At 33.5% G+C, this 14591-nt stretch overlaps 1 protein-coding gene and 1 long non-coding RNA gene across 2 annotated transcripts; both read left to right on the top strand.

Moving 5' to 3' along the window:
- Nucleotides 1–398: 398 nt before the first annotated feature.
- LOC117125978 lies at nucleotides 399–2278 on the top strand. The gene is made up of 2 exons (XR_004448458.1): nucleotides 399–1483; nucleotides 1654–2278. It is a non-coding gene; the product is annotated as an uncharacterized LOC117125978 (long non-coding RNA).
- Nucleotides 2279–5823: 3545 nt separating this feature from the next.
- Nucleotides 5824–8729, top strand: LOC103873214 (RINT1-like protein MAG2). The gene is made up of 4 exons (XM_009151633.3): nucleotides 5824–6176; nucleotides 6244–6345; nucleotides 6419–6519; nucleotides 6596–8729. Exons 1-4 carry the CDS (start codon nucleotides 5894–5896, stop codon nucleotides 8474–8476), a joined length of 2367 nt encoding a protein of 788 aa, XP_009149881.2. The 5' UTR covers nucleotides 5824–5893; the 3' UTR covers nucleotides 8477–8729.
- Nucleotides 8730–14591: the final 5862 nt, after the last annotated feature.

A 14591-nucleotide genomic window follows, 5' to 3' on the forward strand; every position in this document is an offset into this window, starting at 1 on the left:
TCCATACCCTCGGATGAGAGATTCGGGTATAAATTGGTTAGCAGTGATCAAAGTTACACCTCGAGGACGAATCATCAGTGGAGAAGAACCACCATTGTAAGAAGAACAGATAAATGAAGTCGAGGAACCTGAACAAGAAATTGATGACATCCTTCTCATTGATCCGCATAATCACGAATACGAAGATCTTACCGATGATGCCACAGACGAAGCTGTAGAAGACGAGTTTAATGAAAATGATGATATTTCTAGTGATGACGAGAATGTCGATGTATCCGATTGATGTATTTGATTTTGTGTAGTTTGTTTAATGAATAAGGTAATGTGAGAGTTTGTTTTATGAATAAGGTAATGTGGGAGTTTGTTTTATGAATAAGAAAATGTGGGAGTTTGTTTTATAAATAAGTAAATGTGGGAATTGTGGTTTGGAATGGAAATAAAGATGAGGTTTGGAATATATGAAGTAGAAGATAAGGAATATGGGGTTTTGGGGTTTGGGGTTTCGGATTTTAGGGATTTAAACGTACTACTCGTTAATTCCTCGTAAGTTGACGTCGAATGTACGACGTAATCCTCGTTTATTCCACGTAGGACATAATCGTCATAAAGGACTCGTTAGGTAACGTGGAAATTAAGACGAAATTAAAAAAAAAAATAAAGAAAGCGAAACCCGTTAATTCCACGTAGGACGGAATCGTCGTAAAGACCTCGTAAGGTAAATATACGTAAATACCCCGTAAAGTAAATGACGAAGGAGGCACTCTTTAATTCCACGCAGGATGAATTCGTCGTAAACACCTCGTAACAAAAATCGTCGTAAAAACCTCGTAGACTAAAAACTAGAAAAAAAGGAAAGGAAGAGAGATACCAGATTTACATGTGGCAAGACTTCCAGCAATTATAATACTTAAGTCTCGCCCACATAAATTCTAATATCTTCTTCTCTTTATTTTTTTCCAAATATTTCTAATTTGATGAAAAGCGGGACTTGCTACTTCCTCATAGTATAAAAACTAGTAAAAAAAGAAAAAAAGAAAGATTCTGGAATTATATGTGGCGAGACTTACGTCTCGTCCACATAAGTTCCAAAATCTTCTTCTCTTTTTTTTTTCAAATATTTCTAATTTGAAAAGCATTTTGGTGAGGTGTGTGATTTGAGATAGGGTGTGTTTTGTGAGTTTGTGTGTGGTTTGAAAAGGAAAGTTGTGGGTATTTATAGAAAATATAAGCTCGCTAATTCCTCGTAACAAGTTAACTCGTTAATTCCACGTAATGTAACTCGTCGTAAAAACGTCGTTAACGAAAACGCGGGCCTTTGTAATTCGTCGCTATTTCCTCGTAAATGAAAACGCGGGCCTCTGTAATTTCTCGTAACTTTACGAGGAAATGACGAGGATAAGTAATCTTATATATATCCCCGAGCGAGCTCGCTCTTTCTTTCCTCTCCACTTCCTCCCCACTTCCTCCCTTTTTCGTAGCAATGGTAAGTCTCTCTAATTCCTCTCTACTTTGATTAGTTTAGGATAGATTAGGTGGTTAGTATAGGGAATTTAGATAGGTTTACGGATCTTATGTTATTTAGTGTTGATTAGGTGGATAATGTTAGGAAGTATATTGTTCACGAAAATTTAAAAAATTAAATTTTTTTCTCAGGTTCGAAAAGGTAGACTTACTGCCCATTACAGAGAGATGTTCGGTGAGCCGGATAGTCGTTTAGACCCGTCGTCTTCTTCAGCTCCCGGTTCTTCGGGTCAGGAGACTGTCCCCGAGTCTTTGGATCTCCTTCTTCTAGTGCACCATCGGTTCCTCATGTGCCTCCCCCGATGGCTCCTCCTCCTGTGCCTCCTCTGATGGCACCTCCGATGCCCGCCGAGATTCATCCCGATTTGATGGTGCCTCCGAGTGCTCCTTACTCGCAGTACACCGTAGAGGACATTCTCCGTCTGCCAGGCAGAGAAAGTTTACCAGTCATCGACCCCGACCGACCGGACAGAACTTTGTGGTATGTTTCATTATTTTTTTATTCTTTTTAAATTCTTTTATAACTTTAAAAAATAATTTATATTTTAAATTTTTATTTTCCAGGTTTGGGATTGACGGATGTCATGCATCGGACGTAAACGACACAATAAAATGTTACTTCTCCATGGCACATCCGAACTGGAAAAAGACGGCACACTACGTCAGAAAGACGTGGTTTAAAATTTACGCTGTAAGTTTCTATTAATTAATTATCTATCTTTAAATTTTTTCATTATTTATATATATATTTTTTTCTGAAAAACTAATTATAAATTATTTTTTCTAACAGCAAAAATATAATTGGGCCTTGGGGATCACTGAGAGGGTGAGGAAGAAGTTTATCGCGAAGGCGAAAGTTCACTTGTTGGCACGGTCTCCAACTAAAAGGGTGACTGGATCGTGAAGGGGTATGAGCGTGGCAAACCCGCTGAGCTCACCACAGATGTCTGGGATGGCCTCATCCGATATTGGCGTCTTCCTGATTCCATTAGAATCGGCCAGTCTTGCTCTAACTCCCGTAACACAGTCGATGAGCACGGGAACAGGCCGATGCTTCACACTACGGGCCAAAAACCCCACGCCGGTGTCCGTTTGGAAATGGTAATTAAATATTTAATTATATTAAATTTTTAGTATATTTTTATATATATTCTAACAACTTTCTTAAATGTTTTTTAGGCCAAAGAGACGGGAGAATTCCCGTCTCTTATGCAACTTTACGAGAGGACCCACAAGAACAAGGCGGGCCGATTTATAGATGGCAAGTCCGAGCAAATCTACAACGATTTGGCTGCTCGGGTTGAAGAACGCCAGACCCATCTGACCTAGCAGTCCACCGATGGATTACCCGTCACCTTATCCACACCTGAAGTGGATAAGCTTTACGAGGAGGTAAATTTTCTAAAATTTTAATTTTCTTAAATATTCATTTAATTTAACTTTAAATTTTTACTAACAAAATTTATTTTTTGTTTTTTAAGGTTGTCCCTAAAAAAAAGGGACGGACGTTGGGGATTGGTTCCGTCAACGATGTTCCGAGAGAGACATCGTCTTATGTTCAGCGACGGGATGATGAAGACTCTCAGCTGCGTAGGGAGTCCGAAGAGCTGCGTAGAGAGTCTACTCAGCTGCGTCACGAGTTGAGCTCGACGCAATCTGCGTTCACAGCTCGTGTGGGTGGACTCGAGGACTTCTTGGACGTTGTAGCGGCCACAAATCCGGAATGGGAGACTTTGTTGAGGACCATGCGACAACAAAATCCTATCCCAGGCGAGTCACCAACCGACGACTCACATGCCGAGGCGGATGTAATGGCGAGGAGTGATGACTTCTACCAGGCGATTAACGACCACCCTTAGTTCTTTTTAATTTCGGTTCTTGTATTATGAATTCAAAACTTATTTATATATAAAATATTTTGGTTTTGATTTTTTTAGAATTTTAATTTTATTAATAATTTAAATTATTTAAATTATTTTTTTAATTATAATTTTTTATATTTCTGTAAAATAACGAAACAAAGTAAATTCGTAGCTAATTTTGCGGCTTTTTTACGTGGAAACTTAACGTGGTTTTTACGAGGAATTGTTTACAAGGAAATAACGTGGAAATCTATCAAGGTATTTACGTTTACTTTACGTGGAAAGCTATTAAGGTATTTACGTTTACTTTACGAGGAAAGCTATCAAGGTATTTACGTTTACTTTACGAGTATTTATTTACGTGGGTTTTACGAGGAAAGTCTTTCGTGGTATTTACGAGGAAACTTAGCGACGTCTTTACGTGGTCTTTACGACGAAATATTCCTCTTCTCTTTTACGACGAAATTATTTCCTCGCTATGTTACGACGAATTAGCGAGGATATATGCGTTACGACAAACGTATAACGACGAAACGGGTTTCCTCGCTAATTCCTCGTAACACTGCTTTTACGACTAAGTCACGAGGAAAACTGCCGTCGTAAAACTTGTGTTTTTTTGTAGCGAATATCCCTTGACAAATATGTAGTTATCCGCCCCCCTTAAACATAAGAAACTATGGAGATCATTAGCATCATCGATCATGCATGGTTATTTGGTGATTTCTGTTAATATTTTTGAACCCACAGCTACATCATCTTTTGATACTACATGACCTAGGAATATAATTTGTTTTGAGGAAGCTAAATTTATTTGAATTTGCATACAACCTTTATTCTGGTATGCTTATCATTACCGTATTTAGGTGCCAGTTGTGTTCATTATTGCTTCTAGAATACATTCATACACTTATACAACTGCTTCATGAATATGTTATTCATCAACTTTATTAAAATTTGTGAGCACGTTTTTCAGTCCAAAAGACATTAATTACCATGAACTCATAATGGTCATATTGTGTCAAAATGTCGTTTTCCTTATATTCTCCTAAACTATATGAATATAATTTGACTTTGATGCAACACTGATCTTTGAAAATCAACAGTATGATTTTATGTAGCTTGTCCAATAGCACATCAATAGGTGGCAAGGTATATTTATTCTTATTTCTCATCTTGTTCAGACCACGACAATTGACGCAAAGTCATAGCCTTCCTTTTTGATGAACTAATGGATGCTCCCATTGTGAAAACTTGGTCGTGTGAACCCTTAGTCCGGTAGGTCCTTTATTTAATTCTAAAGTCAGCCATCTCAACTTTTTTAGATGATAAGAGGATTTTCACACTGATGCAGCTTTAGGTAGCACATATCAAATACTAACAGAATTTTCAATATTTGTGATTTGCTTCATATGTTACGGATATCTGATTTTTTTTTATATGCTTTGCTTTGGAAAAATAGATATCCGGAAATATATGAATATTTGTGGATATTTACGAATACTTGCGGCTCATCTGTTTTTCTCAGTACAAATAATCTATAAAATTTGACATATATTTGTTCTTCAAATTTTTTTTGATGTGACATATAAAATGAAATTAAAATAGTAGTGAAGGTACATGTTTTGTAAATTTTAAACTTAGTTAACAATAATAATAAGACAAAACTTAAGAAAAATCATAATTTTCATGTATTTTATTAATACTTTTATAAGTATAATATGAATAAAATTTATCAAATCATATGTTAGAATAATAATTATATAAAATCATACATTTAAAACTCTAAGCATAATCAAGATATACATGTATTTATATATCTGCCTCAGGAAAGAGGATATTCGCTTTGATTTGTGATTTTTTTTAGCGGATATTAATTTTTACTATTTTCTTTTCGAAAGTTTACGAATATCCGAACTTTTTTAGATCGAATCAAAACAAATCGAATCAAATTTAACGGATAAAATGTAATGTCCTAGTTTTAGGCTCCAATTGGATCTTGATATAAATTTCATGTGTGGGTGGTGGTTCTTGCAACAAATCGAAGATATCCATCTACCCAACTACTATAGGTACGGTTTTGTTACCAGCTTTTCACCCATCATAAGAAGCTTCATTTTCTATCTTAATAATTCTCTTGTAAAATTGAGATGATTATGATCTTGGTCTGCTTCTTTGCTCTTTTTTTTTGGAAGACTAGTCTCCCTTGTGGCTGGGTATGATAATTCCAACTTCAGAGCAATTCAAAACTTCTCGGTAGTGAACCAACCAATCAGTTTCCATTTTCCGAATGAGTGTTCCAGCTCCATTAATTTCATGCTAACAGCACACTTCGAACGTTCACATAAACTTAGATGGACATCTATAAGAAAAGCAACCAAGATGGGCCAACAAAGGCCCATTCATCCGAGTAACCCGGCTCAACTCGTGACGACTCCGAGTCATTGACTCAGAATCCTCTTGTAACGAAATTTCTCATATCGCATTTCATTTGATCTCAATGCGAACCGCGAATGGACGCGATCAAGCCACTTCCTCAGGTCTCGAGCTTCTCCGCTTCAGTCTTTAGCTTCCTCGATGACAGGTTCAGAGACGCCGCGGATCTCTCCCAATCACCCGCTCTGGTCTCCGAATTGGAAACCGAGATTTCCGAATTGGATCAGAGATTAGCCGGGCTGAACCGCCAGCTCGAGTCCGGTTTAGCTTCGTACGCTTCGTTCTCCGATCGCATCGGCGGTCTACTCATCGGAGTCAATGCCAAATTAGCTGATCTCTCTTCTTCTCGCTCCGCGTCAGGTTCGTATGATCTCATCAATTAGATCTCTGCCAAATTTTGAGTCTTTTGGCTGTCTTATTCATTCAGATGGCGGAAAGGAGGAGGAGACGAGGGAGCATGTAGCTGGGGAGGAGCTTCCATCACTGGCTAAAGAAGTAGCACAAGTTGAGTCTGTGCGGGCTTATGCTGGTAAAGTTTGTTTCTTTTTGGTGTTCCTTCTTTGTCACTTTGAGTCTTTCAAGATGTTTCTCTTATTTTTCAGAGACTGCATTAAAGCTAGATACTTTAGTTGGTGATATAGAGGATGCTGTCATGTCTTCTTTGAATAAAAACTTGCGAACATCTCGGTCAAGTGGTTTTGAAGTAAGTACACTGTCTTCAGCTAGAGTCTTCTGTATAAAGTTATAGTGTGTAATGTTGTAAATGCTACTGACATCAGGAAGTGCGTCTACACGCTATCAAAACACTTCAAAAGACAGAAGAGATACTGAGTTTAGTGGCAAAGAAGCATCCTCGCTGGGGACGTCTTGTTTCTGCAGTTGATCATAGAGTGGATAGAGCTTTAGCTATGCTGAGACCTCAAGTGATCGCTGATTATAGAGCGTTGCTTACTTCTCTTGGATGGCCACCTCAGCTTTCTAACTTAACTTCATCGAGCCTTGATTCGAAGTCTGATGATGTCCAAAATCCGCTTTTCAACATGGAAGGGAACCTCAAAACTCAGTATTGTGGAAACTTCCATGCTCTGTGTAGCCTGCAGGGTCTGCAGCTGCAAAGAAAGTCGCGGCAGCTTGGGAGCCATAAGGGTGAAAATGTTCTCTTCCACCAGCCACTCTGGGCTATTGAAGAGCTGGTTAACCCTCTGACTGTTGCATCTCAGCGACATTTTGCAAAGTGGAGCGAAAAGCCTGAATTCATTTTTGCACTTGTGTATAAAATCACAAGGGACTATGTGGACTCTATGGATGAGTTACTGCAACCGCTTGTTGATAAAGCAAAACTAGCTGGGTACAGTTGCAGAGAAGAGTGGGTTTCGGCTATGGTGAGCTCATTGTCTTTGTACTTGGTGAAAGAGATATTCCCTACTTATGTTGGTCAGCTAAACGAACCTGATCTTAGTTCTGAGGCTAAGGTTTCGTGGCTCCATCTCATTGACCTGATGATCTCTTTTGATAAGCGAGTCCAGTCTCTGGTATCTCAATCAGGAATACTTTCGCTTCAAGAAGATGGGAATCTTCTGAGAATCTCCTCTCTTTCAGTTTTCTGTGACAGACCTGATTGGCTCGATATATGGGCAGAGATAGAGCTAGAGGAGAAGCTCGTCAAGTTAAAGGCGGAGATGGATAACGACAGAAACTGGACGGTGAAGGTTCAAGACGAACTCATCTCCACTTCAAACGTTTACAGACCACCAATTGTTTCCAGCATCCTTCTGCAGCACTTGTCATCAATCATAGAACGATCCAAATCAGTGCCTGCCATTTACTTGAGAGCAAGGTTCCTGAGACTGGCAGCCTCGCCAACAATCCAGAAGTTCTTGGATTGCCTTCTTCTCAGGTGCCAAGAAGCGGAAGGACTAACGGCTTTAACCGAAAATAACGATCTAATCAAGGTCGCAAGCTCTATCAATGCTGGTCACTACATTGAATCAGTCTTGGAAGAATGGTGTGAGGATGTCTTTTTCCTCGAAATGGGAAATGGACAGGACAATCCACAGGAAGCTCCGGGACAGGAGAACTTTACAGAACCTTCTGAAGGTATTTTCGGAGAAGAGTTTGAGAAGCTGGAGAAGTTCAGACTAGAGTGGATAAACAAGTTGTCTGTGGTGGTCTTGAGAGGCCTTGATGCTCGGACTCGAGAGTACATTAAAAACAGAAAGCAATGGCAGGAGAAGAGAGACAAAGAGTGGACGGTGTCGAGGGCACTAGTCGGGGCTCTAGACTACTTACAAGGCAAAACGTCGATAATAGAAGAAAATCTAAACAAAGCAGACTTTACAGCTACGTGGAGGAGTCTAGCCTCAGAGATAGACAAGCTGTTCTTCAACAGCATCCTGATGGCGAATGTGAAGTTTTCTGATGATGGAGTCGAAAGGTTTAGAGAGGACATGGAGGTTCTATATGGGGTTTTCAGGGCGTGGTGTGTTAGACCGGAAGGGTTCTTCCCTAAACTAAGCGAGGGGCTAACACTTCTGAAGATGAAAGAGAAGCAAGTAAAGGAGGGTCTGACCAGAGGCGAGAAATGGTTACGTGAGAATGGGGTTCGATATTTGAGTGAAGCCGAAGCCAAGAAGATAGCAAAGAGTAGAGTGTTCTCTTAAGTTTGATGATGCTTTGCAAATCTTCATCTCATTGATATCCTAGGAGAGTCGGACTATAAAGGTACATTCATATGTGTTGGCTTAGATACGCACAGTTCGAATAGGCGTGTGTGATCATTTCATTTATTTGTGGATTATAAAACTCAAAGTCTGGATTTTGAAATGAAGTTTTAACTAACAAGTCCTGGTTTTGTTTTGTTGGTCTCGTTTTTGACCTTTACCTTAAGATAAAGAAGCTTTGACATTTTTACGATTCTCTCTCTGGATCAGAGCAATTGTCCTTAAAACAAGAAATAGCATGTTGAATAGTAATAAACATTGGACCTGTTAGTTTGTTATGCGTATTGTATCAAGAGTAATTGTCGTTTATACACACTAAACGCCAAGATAGCTAATCAGTAACTACGAAATCGTTATTTGCTTTTCTGATTTAAAAATATGAAATAGTTGTAGTTAACTGATCATTACTTGTTTAGCTTCTACGAAGTAAGCTACCGTTGACTAATTCATGTCTGATTAGATGCAACAAATTAGGCGTTGTTTCGAATAAGTAGTAATTTGGAAGAACTTATACCAATGATCAATACATAAGCTTGGATTTCATATAATTTATAAATGAGAAAAAAACTAAAATAGCACCAAACCAAGTTTTTGTTCCCAAAGTAGCACTCAAGGCTCAAAGTCACAAAAATAAGTTTCATTAAAGAGGTAAATATACATTTATATCCCTTGGGTTAATTAATCCAAGCCTTAGGGTTTAGAGTTAAGGGTGGGGTTTTGGAATTGGGGTTTAAAATTTTATAAAAAATAAATACTAAAATAAAAAATAAAAATTTTAAAAACAGTTTCAAAAAGTATTTTTAAATTATAAAAAGAAAATTTGAAAAAAAAAATAAAAAAAAATTCAAAAAAAAAATTATAAAAATTTCGAATCTGAAAACATATAATCTGAAACTATAAAAAAATTTCTTTTTTTTTTTAATTTTTTAATTTTAATTTTATTTATTTTTATTTATTTTTGTTTATTTGTGTAATTTTAAACCAAGGGTATTAGAGATATTTTATCCTTTAATGAATGTCATTTTTGTGACTTTCTCCTTCTAGTGCTATTTTTGAGACATAAACTTCAAAAGGTGCTATTATTGACAATTGTCCTTTATAAATGCTAGATACAATAAGAAGACATTTGAAAGAAAATTGAAATCATCTCAAATCCTTGATTCAATAAGACACCTTTAATTCAGGACTCTCTCTTCTCTCTTCAAAATCTTTCAGAGAGAGAGAGAGAGAGAGCCTTAGATTAACTCGCTGGATTTGTTACCGGCGTTAAGACTCCTGGTGTTTGGGCTTCGACTCTGGCAAACGATGTCTCCTATGGCACCGTCTTGGCCGGCTTTCGCCTCTGAGAAGCGGTGGTTTTCACAACATCGTCTTGGCCGGCTTACCTCTAGCCTTTGCTTCTCCGATTCATCTTCTATGTTTATCGGCCAGCTTTTTTTTTGTTTTGGAATTTTGTTTAATAGTTTTAATTTTCTTTCAATCTACGTTTCTCTGTTTTTTAAAGTTTCAATCAGATCAAAAATTTTGATCGATTTGTTCTCATCCTTCCATATTTGATAGGATTTAATCATCTTCAAGCTTACTTAAATTTTCAAAGATGATTCGATTTGCATGTAAGGATTTGAGACTTTCGTTTAGTTTTCATAGTTTGATCTGATGGTTTCTGGGTTTAATGGTCTCTGAAGCGTCGATTTAGGGTTACTTCTGAACTGATCTTGAGTTATTGTCGTCGCTGGCAGTGCTTTTCTTTGCTTCATGTTTCTGATTTGCTTCCGGTGGAACGCCGACTAGACCGTCCGGCAATAACTTTTCTTTGGGTGAAGCTATGTGACGCCTCTGCTCCAAGACACGTGTCCTCCTTCAACACGTGTGAGCCTTCGTGGCTGGTCACTGTCTTCCGTTAGCCGTCTCTTGTTTCTGGGCTTTGGGTATCTTGTGTATTTTCTTATGTTTGCCCTTTTAGGCTTTTAGTTGTAAATGTTTGTCCATTAATAATACTAGATGACAAAAAAAAAATAAGACCCCTTTAGTTTTTACTACAAATGTTTTCTTAATGTACATTTTTTTTTTCTTCCACTTAACATGCTTCCCTATTGTTCTTGTATGAACATATAATTTTCCAACTCAGTAGTTAATTTTCAGAAATTTCAGAATGTTGGACGTGATTAACCATTGTGAAGCTGCAATCATGCCTTTTTTTTTTTGACAAGTAACTCATTAAAATTAAGAAGATGACGTACAAAGTATCCCATTAAATTTAAGAAGATACTAGATTTTGACCCGTGCAACCGCACGGATGTTTGTTTTCATTTTTCTATACATAAATTATTATTTTAGAACATAAGTGGTATATATTTTTAATGTAAATCATATACTTAAATATTTATATAACTATTTCAAATACAATAATTTTATAATTTACATGTTATAATTAATTAATTGTTTAAATCTTATGTATTTGTCACTTCTTTATATATATATATATATATCTTATTGTATTTGTATTTAGTTATTAAGCAAATTAATATATTCATGAGAAAATATATTTAAAAAATATTTTGTATTTAATTTATGCTAAATTCTGACCCGTTTTTGAAAACTGGATTTCTTTTAACCAATATTTTTATGCTTATTCATTTTAGATAATTTATTATTGTATATATAAAAGTGTAAGATATGTTAATTTTTAGACATGTATTATATAGTTTGTTAATTTTAAGCCGTTCTATCATCATATTATATTTTAAATAAATAGTTTATATTTTTGAAAATAAAATTTATAAATTTATCAATTGAATATAATTTTATCATATTTATTTTGGTATAATAATTATATTTTTACATGATCATGACTATAAAAGTAGATAAAATAGGATATAATTTATTTATTTTCATTTCTAAACGATAACTTAAAATACATTAAGTTACTTTTTAAATATTACACAGATTTATTATAATTTTTAAATATAATATATATTATATTTAAAATGAAATTATATTATGATTAAAGTAGTTACAAAGAATTTATATTATCAACTTAAAAGAAATACATGTTAATTTTTATACATGTATTATATAGTTTGATAATGTTAACCCATCTTACCAACATATTAAATTTTATTTTTGAACATACATATTTTATAATTACGAAAATAAAATATATAAATTTAATACAATTTTATTATATTTAGCTCAATAAAATAATTTTAATTTAATATGATTGATTATGATTATATAATAACTAAAATATTATAGATTTTTTTATTTTTCATTTTATATAACTGAATATATTAATGTATAATAATATTTTAAACTAATTTTGAAATTAGTGAAAATATTTAAATATAATTTCAAAAATGAAGATCTTGTAAAAATCTTTTTAAACAGATTTGTTAGAATTTTAAAATAAATATATTTATATTTAAAATGAAAAGATATCAAATGATACTATGATTAAAATATTTTAAAAATTATATTTATTATTAGTCTGAATTAAAATATAGTATGAATTTTTATGAATAGGTCCATTAGGTCCATTTTTAAAAAAAATCACATATGAATCAAGGTTGTGACTTATGTTTTAATATATAAGATATTATAGATTTTTTTATTTTTTATTTTATATAACTGAATATATTAATGTATAATAATATTTTAAACTAATTTCGAAATTATTGAAAATATTTAAATATAATTTCAAAAATGAAGATCTTGTAAAAATCTTTTTAAACAGATTTGTTAGAATTTTAAAATAAATATATTTATATTTAAAATGAAAAGATATCAAAAGATACTATGATTAAAATATTTTAAAAATTATATTTATTATTAGTCTGAATTAAAATATAGTATGAATTTCTATGAATAGGTCTATTAGGTCCATTTTTAAAAAAATCACACATGAATCAAGGTTGTGACTTCGGTTTTAATATATAAGATGCCGATCCAAACTTATATTTAATTTTAATATTAGCCCACACGAAAAAAAAATTTAAAATTTAAAAAGATTCTATATCTGACTCTCTCACACTCTCCAAATATATCTAATTTCAAATCAATTTCTCTATACCGGTGGACAACATTGATGTCGTTGCCGCTTTAGCTCCCGCCGATAAACCTGGAAGATCAGTTGGTTGGCAACGCAAGTAAGTAAATCTCGACATCGATCTGCTTGATTTTTTGTTCTTTTTTTTTTTTCCTTGGTAAAAATATGTGTTCGTTATATATATATATATCGTTATCACAAGAGTGAGTGATTGGTGTTGATCTTTCCATACATTAAGATACATAAACTTAGATTACATATCGCATTAAAGTTACAGGACGATATTTAGATATTCATTTGTTTTCCTCGTATATCATGAATAACTTTGAGACCCGTGCCTTGCACGGGATGAATTTACTCGACAACATATATAAGATAATGCACAATAAATTATAGTAAGAAACTCTATTAGAAAGAATGTGTATTTTATATTTCTGTGTGCACTTTAAATTTATGTTTGATACTCCATCTGTTTCATAATATGTGTCATTTTAACATTTTTTCTTGTTACAAAAAATGTCACTTTACAATTATAATGTAAATTATACTTACTTTTAGCTGAAAAGTAATTGAAAACTGCATTGATTTTATAAATAATTTTATTTATCTCAAATACTATTGGTCAGAGAGGTATAATTAATAACAACTTACATATATTTCTGCCACTTTCTAATCTATATGAAAATATCAAAATGACACTTATTTAGAAATAGATGAAGTATGTACCAAACTATTTGAAAATTTTGATGGGCTCACCACATCTGATGGGTTGTTGGCGTTAATATAAAGATAAGTTTAATGTAATGTTTTGAAAAATGGACCGTACATTGACTCGACATTATGGACCGGTCTAACCGGTTCGACGGGATTTTAAGTTTTGATCTAATTTTAAATTAATCAATTATGTATATATGTATAACTATAGAAAATATATAACTCTATATCATTGTTAGAATCTAAAAATTATATGAAAATAAAATGAAAACTTCAAAAATAATATAAGAATATAATAAAAACTAATTTATTTAGATATATATTAAAAATGTTATGTATTTTTAAAGAAATCTTTTTAAAATTTGTAATTTTTTTTAATTTTTAACTTGAATTATAGAAAATCAGATTTTAATATTGAAGCAGATCACCAGTTTTGGCGAGTTCGGCTGCTTTTTAACTGGTTTGCCGATTTAACTGAAATCCGGTTTTGAGCACAATCCAAAATCGATTAGAAGAGCGAATCAAGGTCCGACCGGTCCAACCGGCTGGTCCAGTCCGATTTGCAAAACACTTGTTTAATGTCTCAAACATTATTATTAGTCTAATACATATAACTAATTAGTCGAAAACAAAACTAATTTAACATAAACTGATATTTTATTTATTTATCTTGCAACATTTTGTGATTTATTTGATCAGAGAGAACGCTAAGAGCCTCTTATAAAATGATGGACTTTTTTACAACTGAGAAAAATTTTCTTTATCAAAAGCATCGTTATTTGTAAGTTATTATCATATATTTAGAAATGAACGTAAATTTATTTATTATGTGATTCATAATAACACACTATATCTAGGTGATAACCCGCAAATTACCTATTTAACATTGAAACATAAATTTATTTTTAGTGGGAACATAAGTATGTATTTAACCTGTGAACATAAATATATATTTAGTGTTAACATTGGTATATATTAAAAAATGAACATTAACTTTCCAAATAATTTGAATTAAGTGACACACTAATAAGTATAGAAAGTCGTAATTTACTATTTAATATCATATATTCTAGTTCAAAAAGTACATTTGATTCTTTCCATAATTTATCAAAGTACATAAATTATGTATTTCCAAAACGTTAGTATTAGCTGTACATTCGTTCCTTTCCAAAAATAATCTAACTACATAAATAAAAAAAAATTAAACATGTTATTTTTGGTAAGTTCTTTTACATTTTGAACACCCATGAAATATACGCAAAATTTTTAGAATATTTTGTTCTACGGTTCTATTGA

The sequence above is a fragment of the Brassica rapa genome, chromosome A06 (assembly GCF_000309985.2).
Source record: "Brassica rapa cultivar Chiifu-401-42 chromosome A06, CAAS_Brap_v3.01, whole genome shotgun sequence".
Lineage (NCBI taxonomy): Eukaryota > Viridiplantae > Streptophyta > Magnoliopsida > Brassicales > Brassicaceae > Brassica > Brassica rapa.

Excerpts from the sequence above, each read along its gene's own strand:
- LOC103873214 (XM_009151633.3), top strand. The coding sequence starts at position 5,894 with ATGGACGCGATCAAGCCACTTCCTCAGGTCTCGAGCTTCTCCGCTTCA. Across the intron at positions 6,177-6,243 it reads TTCTTCTCGCTCCGCGTCAG|ATGGCGGAAAGGAGGAGGAG; the intron begins GTTCGTATGATC and ends TTATTCATTCAG. Across the intron at positions 6,520-6,595 it reads CTCGGTCAAGTGGTTTTGAA|GAAGTGCGTCTACACGCTAT; the intron begins GTAAGTACACTG and ends TACTGACATCAG.